At 36.1% G+C, this 15,315-nt stretch overlaps 1 protein-coding gene and 1 pseudogene across 1 annotated transcript; one reads left to right on the top strand and one right to left on the bottom strand.

The window, feature by feature from the left end:
• LOC122326098 overlaps window positions 1-15,315 on the bottom strand; it is a 28,245-nt pseudogene that overhangs the window by 421 nt on the left and 12,509 nt on the right.
• Window positions 11,867-13,557, top strand: LOC122326103 (lysophosphatidic acid receptor 6-like). The gene has a single exon (XM_043220792.1). The coding sequence runs from the start codon at window positions 12,120-12,122 to the stop codon at window positions 13,155-13,157; it is 1,038 nt and encodes a 345-aa protein (XP_043076727.1). The 5' UTR covers window positions 11,867-12,119; the 3' UTR covers window positions 13,158-13,557.

Raw genomic sequence — 15,315 nt, 5'->3', positions numbered from 1 at the left:
AGTAAATAGGGTTAATTTTTAAAGGCTTTTTCACTCATTTAACTCTATAAAAGCACTCTCTCAACTGGTTTCACACTGGTTTAGATTAAATCAGATTTATGCCTTAAATTAGACAATGATGTAGAAAACATTACTGAAGATACTGGCATATTGCAAGTTAAGCTTTCAGTTTAGACCGTTAATGTATTTTAGTCTAGGACTTGGCTTTAAGCTCCTATGTCTGTAAAACCAGGCATTAGAGTTCTGTTTTAACTAAAGCTATGAGCTATACTAACTCGTATGGTCAATTTAAAAGTTTATGACATTGTGCTTCATTCTGACAAAGTTGTATAAAATACAGGTTAGTATTTTCTCCCACACTAAAATCATGTAAAGACATGTAACTTGAGGTCTTGTTGTTTAGAAATGAATCTAATTCAGTTTCATGTTTGTTAGTTTCTTAACTCTCTGAAGACCCTCTCATCTTGCCCCCTCAATTTACTCCCAAAAATCTGTAAAAATCCCCAAAATGCTGCAGGGCTGAAGGGTTCAAAGAGAAAGGGATCAAAAGTAATTTGGTAGAAATTAAAATTTAGTTGCCTTGTCCCAATCTCTGACTGAACACGGTGTAAACAAAAGCCAGTCAAAACATGAGCCTTTTTATGTCGTACACCTACTTACTGAAGCAGCACAAAAAGAAGAATGAGGTACTTCTTGTTATCTGTTCAGCTATTTCATTCAGTTCTGCAAAACCTGTAACTCTTCCTGCTGTAGGTTTCTCTGCAGTGCAAGTGCTGTTTTTTCTTCCTCCTGGCCCATTTAGCGAAGAACGATCTGAAATTTTCACCGACGAGAAGAACAGGGGATAGGTCCAAACAACTGTTAGACGGGTACACAATGCGCTATAACAGCAGCCCTGCGGATTACCAAAAAGGTCGCCACACGAGTCTTTGTATAAACTCGCCTGGACGTGCTTCGTCGTATAAGAAGACTGTCCGCACCTATGTGATAAGGCAAAAAGTACACCAGAAAGATCCCAAGGCTGATGATGACCAGAGCGCAAGCCTTCTTCCTGCAAGGTCTGGTCCTACCGAGCGCAGGACTAGGCCTCAGAAGGTTCTTTTCTGTAAGCAAGACCGAGCAGAAAATGACAACCACCAATGGAAACACGGCCCACCGGAAACGTGAACGCTTGTTGATGAGGAGCAATTGATCCACGCTGTCTTCTCCGCCAGCTCCAAACATCTGCTTTGGGTTTTTTCTCTGCGAACAACAGCGACTGCAGGCTAAACCTCATGAAGAGCCAAATGAGAGCACAGATTTATACCTGCGACGAGTGCGCCTGTATGCGTATGTACAGGCACGGCCGCATCTGCAGCCAGGTAACGCAAGATATTCAGTGGGCCACTAGGAAATACACAGAGCTGTACATATTCAAATAATACACATATGAGATTACTTTACAGGTGATGTGACCAAAGATCCAGTGAGAGTTCATCATATAATATGAGACTTCAGGGCAGAGAGAGGACACCAGCATCAGGTCTGATACCAACAGGTTCACCATTAGCAAGCTGACTGAGTGAAGCTCTTCTGGGTCCTCCATTGGCTGAAGAAGACGTAGACGATAAAGAGGACCGCGACTCCCAGGACAAAAATGAGAATGTATGCTGCAGGATACACTTGGCGCTTGAAGACATCAGTGCTGTTGGAGCTCAAACAGGAGAGCTCTTGAAAAGATGCATTCATGTCCTTTCCCTGAGAGTGATTACAAAGTGTCAGTGATTTAAAAAAACAAACAAAAACCTTATGATGTTCTAAACCTTAAACCTAATGTTCTTCTAGATCCAACTAACTTTATTGCATTTTAGGAATATCCTTTGTTTCGAATAAGCAAGTTTTAGTTGAAATTTCCTTAACCTTAGAATGTTACTAAATACTTTTTTTTTTTTTTTTGCCATCATGAGGTTTCCATGAAGAACCTTTTTATTTTATTGATAGGTTTTTTAGAGTGGAAAATGTTCTTTAAAAATGTACACTAAAGCAAAACAATCCACTTACAGATTCTACTAATGTTAACCTGAGAGTACTGTTAGGATTAGAATAAGTTTCTCACAGTCAGTACATTGTGTATGTTGTGGATCAATCAAATAAAGCGTTAGGGAAGATATTAGGCAGACAGACTGCCAAGCTGACATCAAGTCAAATAGTTCAATAAAGGTTCAGAAACTCAAAATGTTTTTTTTCCTGCTAGCAATCTTTATTAAGATTGTACATGCTTTGTATTTTTACTGAATGTATCATTTGCATTTTACTTTTATAAGCTTCATCCTGAAACAGGTTTTTCTAGCCTTGTGAACTATATCCTTCACAGTTCCATTTAGTAGAATCTTATTAAAAAGAAATATAAAATTATTTTCTAAACTTCACTCCACAGTAGTGCTCGCATATCATGTTAACACACAGATGAATGGTTTTGAACAATTGCAGCGATTGATTTAAAACAAGGTGCACGTGATTACAGCAAACTGTAAAGCTAAACTCTCTTACCTTTTCTGCAGAGTGAGAGGTGAAAGCAGGTCGTCTAAAACGCTAACAGTTTGTCACTAGCCAAACCAGCACAGAATTGTCAGCTACTAGAGGAGGTATGAAGTAGAAAACAAAGTAGAAGGAGGATGTCCCAAGACCGGCCTCCCCATCACTTTAATCTGTATAAAAAGGTCTGATTCATTTCTTTCTATAAGAACAGCAGCCTTCCTTATACCTGCATTGTTCAGTAAAGCAGCTCTTTCAACTGCTACAGATGAAACTTTTAAATGATGTCTTTATATACAGCAGGTACTGTAAAAGTCCAATGTCCAATGCTTATCATTAGGCAATTGACAGAAGCCATTCAGATGCAAAACAAACGCAGTTTACTCTGAACTGTGCATGCCAGCTTTAAACTACAACTATATATGCAAATGTGCATTTTACAGCCCCCTTATTCGCTTCCTAATGTAATGTGAAAGTTTGGTTCCAGAGTAACTGTTAAATTCCATAAGCACAAGCACTTGATAAAGATGTACTGATAACCTTTAAAAGAATCCCACTGCTGACAAAGCAGAGCCTTTTGTGAGCGCTTCATGCTATGACGTATAGCAGCACGTTAGTAACCCTAAATGATGCGAGGAATTTGAGGAACATATTAAATTTCATCTCCTGCCTTCATGCACAGACATGTTCCAGTCATCGCTCAGAAGATTAACCTCACTTAAGAAATCAACGCTTTTTGCAAACTTTGGGAATATGGGATGCAGAAATGATTTCAAAGTAAAAATGATCTTTCAAAACAACCCTCAAAAAAAATGTAAGACGATGCGAGATCAATCTCTGAAGTTTAAACGCTACTATTGTGAGAAAGACATTTGCGAGCATGTCATTTCTTGACAAACAGCATTCCGGTAGGAAGTGTATCTACAAATACAAAAGAAAAAACAGGTGTGATTTATCATTTTAGCACCATGCGCTATGGCTACGGTCTCAGCTTGTGGTTACAAGAGGTATGGCAAATGTGCCACTGTCTTCTTTAAATCAAAACAGGACACATTTTATCGTTCTTTAACAAACAGTTGTTAAACATTTGAGGCATTACATAATTTTTCAAAATGAACATTTGAGGTATAAATATAATTGTTTTGAATATTAGTAACAAAAGCTCTACAAATCCAACAGCAAAAGCTCTTAAAAATCCAACAGTAAAAACAACAATGCGTCCAGGAAGAATATGAAAAAGTCAAACAGACAATGGTCTGTGTTGACAAACACGCACTTCCCACGTACACAACAATCACATCCTAAAACCCCAGCAATGCTTGAACTGCAACCAATTTAGAACAGTTTCAAAATTAATTCCATTTACTTCTATAAGGGGTCCTCAAAAGAAATGAGAGAAGTCACCAGCAGGGTTCAAATACTTGATTCAAGGAAACACTGTGGCGTAAATCTCAATTTCCTGTACAGCAATGAGGAAAAGTAGGCAGCTTTAAAATGAATGAAAATTTAAAAAAACTAAACAAAACAATAAATTATCAAGACACACTAAATCAGCCAGATTGTATACGTTAGTAGATCAATTATCAAAGAAAAGTTCAACCAAAAATAAAAATTTGGGTCATCGTTTCACCCTCAATTTGTTCCAATTTTTAGTTACCTAACAGTTCATAAACCTGATTGACTTCCATTGTATTTTCCGCCCGCACTACAGAAGTCTATTAACTTTGGTTGCAAACATTCTTCAAAATATCGTCCCTGGTGTTCAGCCGAGGAGGAGCAGCAGCTTGGGGGGGTGAGTAAATGATATCGTTTTCATTTTGGGTGAACTGTCCCTTTAAGAGGTATGCGCCACGTTACTTCCTCAACATAAACTACTAAAAGTATAAAACCCCTTCATGGGCCCTCACACACTTAAACCTAAAATTAAATAGCACAGGTAAAGCACCTATGCTATCTCAGGAAATGCAGTGCACCACTTAAATATTAAAACATGTGGAGTCGCCCAAAATGTAGTAACATATAACACTCAGGCAAGTCAGCGTTTCTTTCAATGGCGGAGTGGTTTTCTTCAGGCATTAAAAACTGTATTTATTTAGGGCTCTGATGCTCTTTAACGGACTCTCCTTCAGCTTGGTTCCTGCATACGAAGCACGCCACGAGCCTAAAAAGACAAGAAAACCGCTTAAGTGATAGGCCTAACGTGGCACTGAATGATTCTACACTGACTGATTACAGTATTGTGCAAGGTTTCTATTAGAAAATATATTCTATTCAGAATATTTAGCATTCTTAATTATAAAAAGGAAAACTCTGGAAAAGGAAAGAAAAACTGCACAGAAATATAACATCTATTAATAATAAATAATATAGTAAAAATAAATATTGTGAAATATCATCTAATTTAAAATAACTTTAAATTTAAAATAGTAAATTCTAATTTATTCCCGTGATGGCAAAGCTGAATTATCTGCACACATTACACCAGCGCCAATCCTGTCACATCTTTTTTTTTTTCTTGCAGGATATATAAGATATATATTAGATACAATTGCTCCAGTCCTGGCCGTTAACCGTTAATAAAACCAAAATGCACAACTGTTTTTGCTTTAAATTTAATAGTGCAGCAAAAGCGCTTAAGTAATGCAAAAAGTGCAGAGAAGAATGCATCCAAAACAAGACCAATATGAGGATCTTGTTATAAAGTGATTATTGCTTATCGCAGGTATGTATAGCTTCATTTTAATGTGGCTCAACATGTTTTACATGATGTAAGGTTGTTATTTCACTGATCCAAGACTTTATAATTCCCTTACAAACAATATTTTCTCCACATAAACAATAAAATAATCAAGCAAGCTGAAGTATGTGTTGCTTCACAAATATTTAGTTTATCTGATTATTTTTAAATTATTCAGACTGACTGACTCATAATGAAAAACTGCCAAAAAAAAAAAAATAGGCAGGAGGAAGTGTGATGGGTTGAGTGTCTTGTGGTTCTGGGAAATCCAGCTCACAATTTAGACAACAGACACGCATGAAGACTGCAGGAAACTTACTACTCATCTCAGCCAGCTTCTGGATCAGTGTTGACTCACTACTGCTTTGCTAAAAATGAAGAAACATTCTTGATGATTCACTGACTCAAAATAAGAGAGATAAATAAAAAAAAACCCCAGAACATAAATAATCTCACCTTCCATCAGCTTCATCTTGTCCATCCATGTCAAAGCTGCAACTCTTCAGGGGCTTGGGGCGGAGCCTCCATCCAGACTCCTCTTGAGGGGACCAATCGGTGCTGCTCTACCATCTCATTAATCTTCTGAAATTTGTCTGCAGACTGTTGAGATGAGAAAAGAGATTTTTAACAAAGTCTAAATACATTTGAAATAGACTGAACATTTAATAAGTGCTTTTATCACTAACCCCAAAGGATTCGCCAATAGATATAAGAATTCTGTCCAGGACACTACATAAAAAAAAAGATACAGCATGATTAGTATAAAAACTCACACAAATTCACAATCAAGTGAAAGCTTGTCAATGAATATATATATATAATATATATATATATATATATATATATATATATATATATATATATATATATATATATATATATATATATATATATATATGTGTGTGTGTGTGTGTGTGTGTGTGTGTGTGTGTTTGTCTATCAACCTAAAAAGTTGTATTTTTTTATATACATGTGTAAAAACTGTATAATATTTAATTTTGCCTCAGAAAAACAAAATTGCAATTAAAAAGAGAAAAAATTTTAAATTTAGGTGGAAAACAACAACAACTTACAGCAATATTACACTTCTTGTTGTTATGGTTAAACCCGCTTTGTTTTTGACTCACACATGCATGTGTTTGTATTTATATATGCATAATAAATATACATAGTGCCCCAACATATGTTACATAAACAACAACTTTTATTTTGTATGTAATTAATCGCTAAAAGTAGTCAATCTCACTGACCACCACGCCAATAATATAGCAAAAAGAATTCTTGTCGATAGACTATTCAGGATTTAAAAGTGTAAATATTTTGAGTCCAAAAGTGATAGACAAGCTCCTGATTGCACACAGACCTGCTCCGTGGTGTCATGACCACTGGGGACATACGCTGCTTTTCAAAGGGGAGACATAGACGCAGTTGCTGCCAGGCACCCGCAGAGGAGAGTTCTTGTAGGGGCTGCAGGGGATGCGGGAATGGGAGACAGAGGAGGAGGCTACGAGACAAATGAAAACACCCTCAAGTCAACCAAAAGTTGTACTGAATTTTTATTTCATTTAAACATCACTTGATGCCACTAGGGGCAGTATGATGCAAGTAAAGTTTGCTTCGATGAAAGTAAAAGCGAGTATCTCACCCGAGGAGAGGAATACTGAAGAATGTTAGTCTTCAGCTTCTGCATGAAGACCAGATTGTAGAAGACAATGATGGAGTCGCATTGCCCCTCTCTGATAAGCACACGCTAAATGTCTGACACATCTAGGAAAAAATAAAGAGTTTAGAGTGTTTCACTTTAGATTCGTTCTTTAATGCATCATCAGAATCCAATCATTTAAAAGACAGGTTGACTCTCACCTCTTGATTAGTATTAGGCATCTCTTTGTAAGCGGTAACTATCGTTTTGAAGCGCAAGTCCACATTTTTCACCTTGCATATGGCATACATAGCTGACATAATCAACTGTAAATAAAACAAGCAGTTGATGGTTTCAAATATTGTGTTTAACATGCATTTGCTAACAGAACGCAAATGCAGGATATTACAGCATTCATGAAAAAAAAAGAGCTGGTAGTACCTGATCCAGGTGTCTGTCACGCATTAATTCATACTGCTTCTGGAGGGTGTGCTGAAGCAAGGTCCATATTATTGGCTCCAGTTCTGGGTGTGAGGTCAGCAGGTGTGAGAACAGTGTTTTCAGTTGCAGGTATGTCATCCTGTACACTGAAAAACAGAAACAATTAAGGATTTATTTCCCTGGTAATAAGTATATATACAATATAGTTCAAAAGTTTGTAATCAGTAAAATTTGTAATGTTTTTTTTTTTTTTTTTAATAAGAGGTTTCTTATGCTCATCAAGACTGTATATTTGATTCTTTAGGATTCTTTCATTTATAAAATAGCAAAAAGAAGTTTTTTCTACAAAAGAAATGTTATGCTTCAATTTACACTACTATTGAAAAATTTGGGGTCAGTAAATGTAATTTTTTTCTTCAACAAATAAATCAGTGTATTAGAATGATTTCTGAAAGATTGTGTGACACTAGAATAAACGGCTTATGAAAATTCAATGCCATGTCACAGATATAAATTTTATTTTAAAGTACATAAAAATAATATTAGAACAATGAAGATTAGAAATTGTAAAAATATTATTTTATCAAATAAACAGCCTTGATGAGCATTAAAAAAAAAAAAAAAACAAGGATTGGTAAGAGTATTTCTAAAAGTGCTGCTGACGCTTTCACTCAGCCAACAACCCTAGTAATTCATACATACATACAAAAAAAAAAAAAAACCTAATAATTTAAGAAATTATGTTATTTGTAATAAATTGGAATGACACAGGGGAACACATGAAGAAAGGGAGGTTCAAAAAGGCATGGAAAAACAAAGACCCCAGCTGAAATCTATCAGTAAATAGAAAGAAAACCTGCCCCTAGTCAGTGGGAAGATAATACCAGCTGGTATAGTCCCAACAACTACAGTAACAGGATGGAGATAAAGAGGACATATCCGCAATGATCCCAAACACAGCCAAGGAAATTCTCAATTAGTTTCAGAAAAGGAAAATAAAGCTGCTAGAATGGCCCAGCCAGTCGCCTGACTTGAATCCCACAGATCCTTCAAGATTTGAGTGTACGGGACTACAGGAGGTGTCTTGAGGCTGTCATTAATAAAAGGCTTCTGTACAAACTGTATTAAATACATTTCAGTAGCTCAATACGCTTTAATTCACTTTTCCTGTGCCATTCCATTTCATTACACTCAGTTTGTCTTGTTTGCTTTGTATGTATGGATTACTTGGGTTGGTATCGACATCTGGTGAACATTTTGTGTCAACAGCACCTTTAGAAATATATTTGATGAGAAACATGGTGACGTTCAATACTTATTTTTCACCCGCTGTATAACATATAAACATTTATTTTAGGAGAAAAATCCAACACAATAAATTATAAACTAACAAAAACAGCTTTACATGTCATTTACATGCTTTGCTTTTAACCTACATTTTTTGTAGAAGAGGCTCAGAGAGTTTGAGCGGAGTGCTCTTGTGCCTGGTGTGGGGGGCTCTGCCTCTGTCGCTGGGGGATGATGGCTCGGCCGCACAGGAGACAGATATCTGAGGAACGTAAGAAGGTCAAACACATCACATTCACATTTTGACAAATTTCCCCCTCAATAGAAATTGCCATCCGTAGCCTTTCCAGTGGTTCCTCCGCAGTCCACGACTCCCCAGACTGATTTAACTAAGCTCAATGATCCAGTCACAGCAGTTTTTAGGAGTTAACTCACTGGAGGGGAAGATATTTGTTTGCTCATGCAATAACTTTGTTTCAAAGGGGATTTTAAAACCACAGAAACTCTGCACAGTGAGAAAATATTAATGCAACGTGATTTTGCATGAACTCAAATGTCAACTGTTTCCACCACTGCAACAAAACTAGCGTATGAGGCCGACTGTGTGCAAGTGGTTGACCATGTTTTAGAGAACACACTCACACACACACACACACACACACACACACACACACACACACACACACACACTCACACTCACACTCACACTCACACTCACACACACACTCACACACACACACACACACACTCACACACACTCACACACACTACACACACAGAGCATAGCAGAGAGCTTAACTGAAAAAGCTTGAAAAAAGAAAAGAAAAAAACCCAGACTGGTTCTGGTTTTGGTTCTCTGTTTTGTAATCAAAGGAAATCACACTACTTTTTTCTCACGCAAAAGGTCACCCTAAAACATTAATCTTAAAGTACAGCAAAACACTAAACCATGACTAAAGCTTTTCATAGCTATTTCAACAACTATCTCTACAAGTAAACTAAATAAGTCAAAATAATTCCAAAAAGCATTTTTATTATCAAAATGAACTACAGTCCAGAATTAAACGGAATTTAATAACAGAATTAAATATAATCCCGCTTAAAAATGGCCCAAAAAGTGTCAATTATAAAGTAAAAATCAATAAGTAAACTATGAACATTTAAAGCGCTTTTTAAATTAAGATTAATGCTAAACCTATTGTGCTGAGGTACTTTGTGTCAAAGGCTGAATACTTTCAGGTCCTCATGTTTGAGCATGAGAGAATGTTAGAGAGGAGGCATGAATAACTGAATTTGAAACTGATATCAAAATAATTGATTTCCTTAATTTCAGTTATTTCTAGCATTAAAAAGGTAAGTAGTACAAGAGTTGATTCTGTATCATATGACGTCATATCCTATTGAACAGGATGTTGTGCGGTTCAGAATTGCACAGCTCTAGGTCTGACGAATCATGACTTACAGGTCAGCAGCGGTGTGGTTGTGATGCAGGGGCTGGTTTAGAGTAGCGGGGGGCTCTGCTTGTTCACCAGGTCCTTCCTCACGAGACTGTTTGAGGAGGTCAAAGAGAGGAGAGTCCTGCACAAAATAGCGAGTTGCATGATTGATTTTAACTTGAATACTATGTGATTTACACACACACACACACACACATATATATATATATACACATATATATATATATATATATATACATATACATATATATATATATATACATATATACATATACATATATATATATATATATATATATATATATATATATACATATATATACATATATATACATATATATATATATATATATATATACATATATATATACATACATATATATACATATATATACATATATATATATATATATATATATATATATACATATATATATATATATATATATATATATATATACACACACACACATTTTTTTAAGTAATTATAATGAAAATAAAGAAAAGAAAAAATAGAAAAATTATTTTCCTGGTGTTCACATTTTTACAAAATTTGAAGAGGAAAAGGGTAAAGACTGGATCTTTTTTTTTTTTTCATTTAATAAATTTCATTCAAATAACCAGTTGGACAAAAAGTAAAATGAACTTGACGCCCCTTAATTCACAAGCTGTATGGGTTTGCATAATGTGTTACGCTATGATGTCACACAGAGTTAAAGTGTGAACTTTGGACTGGCAAGCCCTCTTTATAAGTGCCTAGGAATCAGTGAGCAATGTGCTCTTGCATACAACACACACACACACACACACACACACACACACACACACACACTAATCAAAAAGATAACCAAGGAACAAATCAAAATAAAAACAACAACCCACTTTCTAGCAAAGGTCTGAACAATCAAAATATACTGTGTGACTATAACATATGCTTTTCTAAAACTAAATTAAACAGTGGGATTCACCTTTGATTTTTAAATAGAAAAGTCAAACTTGTCTCAAAAACTGCTTATTCTAGCATTCGAGAATCACAAATACTTATTACATACTATTGTGCTTTCCTCAAGCCTTTTTCCTTAAGTAATGACCAATGATACATGGTTTAGGTGGCACCAATCTTAAGATATAGTCTCTACTATATATCATCCAATTATGCAATGAATATCTAATTATGTAATGAAGCAAACAAACAATTTAAATTGGGAGGAGATAAAAGTTTCTCTTTAACATTACAGAAGTAATGCCTGCCTATAATAGTCAAGCACGATTCTAAAAGAAGCATTCAAACCTGTGTGAACTCGACAGACAACTCATTCTCATGTCTGGTACGTGCATGAGAGTGTAACAGATAAAGAGGAGGTGCTTTAACTCCAGCCCCACCCTCTCGTCTATTTCCACTTGTCCACATGAAGAAAAACTCACTGTGAAAACCAGAGGCTGAACAGTAGGTTGGGCTTTAAAAGCCTCAAATGGCTACAACAAAGTGACAGGCTATGACTAAAATCTTGACGAGACAAAGATGATCACGCCTCAAGTCACGCACCGAGGGGAAGCCAATTTAAAGGAACATGAAACTGAAATGAAATCAGACTGTTTGGTGGAAATTTCACATCACTCTTCGTTGTGAAGATCATCATCAACTGAGTATGGATCCTCCATTCATGAAAGGCTCAAGACTGAGGTGAACAATCTTCTAAACTATTTGGTACTGTGGATAAGAACAAACAACCATCTTCCTGTGCCGGTAAACAAGGGCGACTACCTATTAAACCATGCAAAAAAGCATCCATTATGTCTTGAGAGGAAAAGAAATCAAATTGACGTGGTTTGCTCATGCATATGCTTGCAAGAGCTTTTTGCACTCTGACAGTAGGATTACGCAACACAAATGGTAAGAAGCTTCTTCTGGCAGCTTTGCGAAATGTATACACACTGGATTTGTATACTTTTACATGGAGTTTCAATGAATTTCATGTTCTGGTTCTGACCTTTAAAAGCACTGACTGATTACTTTGAAGTCAAACTCTAATCGACGACAATGACAGAGAACAATTCAAACACAAACTGTACCAAAGATGACTTTAAATATGTGTTATACAGCTCCGTGTTCAGTATTGTCTTTATTCTTGGGCTGCTCTTCAACATGGTGGCCATGTATATCTTTCTTTGCAAACTGAAAATATGCAACGAGACCACAACATACATGCTGAACCTTGTGGTCTCAGACACCTGCTTCGTTTTCAGCTTGCCTTTCAGGACATTCTACTTTATTAACCGACAGTGGCCTTTTGGTAATGCTCTCTGCAAAATCTCAGTGGCCTTGTTTTACACCAACATGTACGGCAGCATCCTCTTCCTCACATGCATCAGCGTGGACCGCTTCTTGGCGATCGTTCATCCCTTCGCGTCAAGAACGCTGAGGACCAAGCGCAATGCTAGAATCGCCTGCTGTGTGATCTGGGTGGTTCTGCTGTCGGGAGGCCTAACTGCAAGTTTAGTAATGGACACCACTTCATATACGAACAACAAAACGTACTGTTTCGAAAACTACTCAAATTCCCAGTGGAAGTCCAAGGTATCAAAAGTTGTGGTGTTTATTGAAACTGTGGGCTTCCTGATTCCGTTGATGATCAACTTTACCTGCTCCATGAAGGTCCTACAGACCTTACGACACCCAGAGACCATCAGTCGTGGTGGGCAGCTGAACAAGGCTAAGATATTACGTATGATTGTGGTGCACTTGCTCATTTTCTGTTTTTGCTTCATTCCGTTCAATGTCAATCTGGTGTTCTACACGCTGGTTCGCAGTCAGGTTATTACAAACTGCACTGCGGAGTCAGTGGTCAGGACAATTTATCCAATTGCATTTTGCATCGCTGTAACCAACTGTTGCTTTGACCCAGTGATCTATTACTTCACCTCTGAGACAATTCAGAACTCTATTAAACGGAAGTCTTACGCTGTCCGCAAAAGCACGTTAAACAACACAATTGACGACAGTGTTGAGACGAATGATTCGATGAATAAAATCAAATCTCTTAAAGTTAAACTCCTCATAGAAGAGTCTACAATATAACCAAATCCAGACAGCAATTTTTTTTTAATACCATTTCATATTCAATTCTAACCTGACATACGCAGCCAAAGTTAGGAATTGGTTGGCACAGGACATATTGACTGATAACTTATTGAAGACTGACTAACTTGCAGAAGTATGAAATTTGAGTATCATCTTGGTGCTAGAATGGATGCATGTTTACAGGCTTAACTCGACTACCATTTTCTTTAACAGATTATTGAACCTGTAATTGCATGAGAACTGTATATTACTGAAATCTGACAAAGAAAAGCCAGTATTTCTGTACAAAGTGCTATATTTAGAGACAAACAACAGATTAAATGAGCCTTAAACTTTCAAGCTTAACATTCACAAAGTCTAAATGTATCATGAATTGACAATTAAAACTTTTACAGCATTTAATAATCCAAGTTTGTATTTATTTCACAAGTTCATAAATTAATTTATGTTCATTCAATACATTAGTAATTTGTACAAAATACATATGTAGAAATCCAACTGTTAAATGCTGTTGTTCACTGTTTTTTCATATGAGATAAATGTTAATTGATCCTGTAAAGTGTTTTACATTTCAATGTATTCATGCCATACACCTCTAGTTTATGTATAGTAATATTCAGCAATATTGCCATATTACTATGTGTCATTTTATGTTAATTGTTGGGCAATTCGGACAGTTTGTATTGTTTTTCAATCACGATTAAGGTAAACAAATTCCATTATATCCGTTTCGCCTGATGACTAACAGTTAGAGGAAAAGGGAGTGACTTGGGGAATGATGACATTATGTGGGCTTTGGTCTACTGATTATACCAAGGTTTGTCAGTGTAACAAATTAAGCTGATGATGAACAGGCCTGCAGGGTGTGCCGCTTACATGCGGTTAGAGATTTACCCAGCAAATAGCAGTATTCTTTTTTATTTATTATTATTATTATTATATTTATTATTATTATTATTTATTTATGAAATTTCTGATTCACATTATCCTATTCTTTATTTTTAAATATCCTTTTCTGAATACGGTTTTAAAAGCAACGATGAAGCAACTGAACGTCCCAAATCAAAGCTGCATTTCAGAAGCTTTTGACAGGACTGAACGAGCCCTGCTTAAACACTCACACTGCATTCCTTGTGCAATCACATGGCCGGGGGCCACACTCACACTCAAATCATACCTCTAAAGGGCATTTTAAACAGTGTGCGATAGGCAGAAGGCTTTGCACGTGATCTTGCTACCACACACATAGGAGTCTGAATGGAACGAGGCAGAGCAACACTGGCCAAGACATTTCCAGCTCAAAGTTTGAGAGCTGAAACCTGTTGTTCTTTTTTGGACGTAAATGCTAATAAAATGAAAAACTTCAAGTAAATGTCATGTGTTTATTTCTTGCAAAAATAAAAATAGGACAAAGTTACAAAAATAAATGATTCACAAAATGTCAGACTTAGGAAACTATGGCTACGCTGCCTAAATGTTTTGGTTTAAAAATAGGTATCTGACAGATTCACCGTATAGATACCAATAGTATCTTTGTTACGTGCCACTAGCAGCAAGACTTCGTGAATTAATTTCCAGAGCAACCCTAAATGGCATTAAATGCATGTGTGAATATAGACAATATGTCAGGATACTCCAACAACAACAGGTCTTAAACTTAAGTAAACATAAGAAGATAAAACAGCATTTTAATCTGATTCTACCTGCGAATGTGTGTGATGATTTGTCAAGATTTGTTTCTGAGAAAATTGTTAGGAAATTGTTCACTGAATCAGATGAATGAGATGAGTTTTTGCATATGCATAGCAAAGTAATATTTCCTGTGTAGTGCTTAACACTTAAATAGGTCAAAACATACAAGTCCTGGAAAAATTCAGCGAGACAGCACAACACATCCTTGGACCGAGACAGACAAGTGAAAGCAAGTTATGAAAGGGGTATTAAAAAAAAAAAAGTGCAGAGAAACCCCCCCTTTACAAAAAATAAAGCAACCACCTCCTCCAAAAAACCCCACACGTAATGTCACAAATTCATTTTGCTGTAAAATTATGGCATACGGAGCAAAAACATTACTAAATTGGTTCTATGGCTTTAATACATTTAAAAAAAATAATTTTCAGTTATGTATATATTTTAGCAAAACCTCATATGCATA

This window comes from Puntigrus tetrazona, chromosome 21 (genome assembly GCF_018831695.1).
Source record: "Puntigrus tetrazona isolate hp1 chromosome 21, ASM1883169v1, whole genome shotgun sequence".
Classification (NCBI taxonomy): Eukaryota; Metazoa; Chordata; class Actinopteri; order Cypriniformes; family Cyprinidae; genus Puntigrus; species Puntigrus tetrazona.
This window is presented reverse-complemented; position numbering and strand designations above follow the sequence as displayed.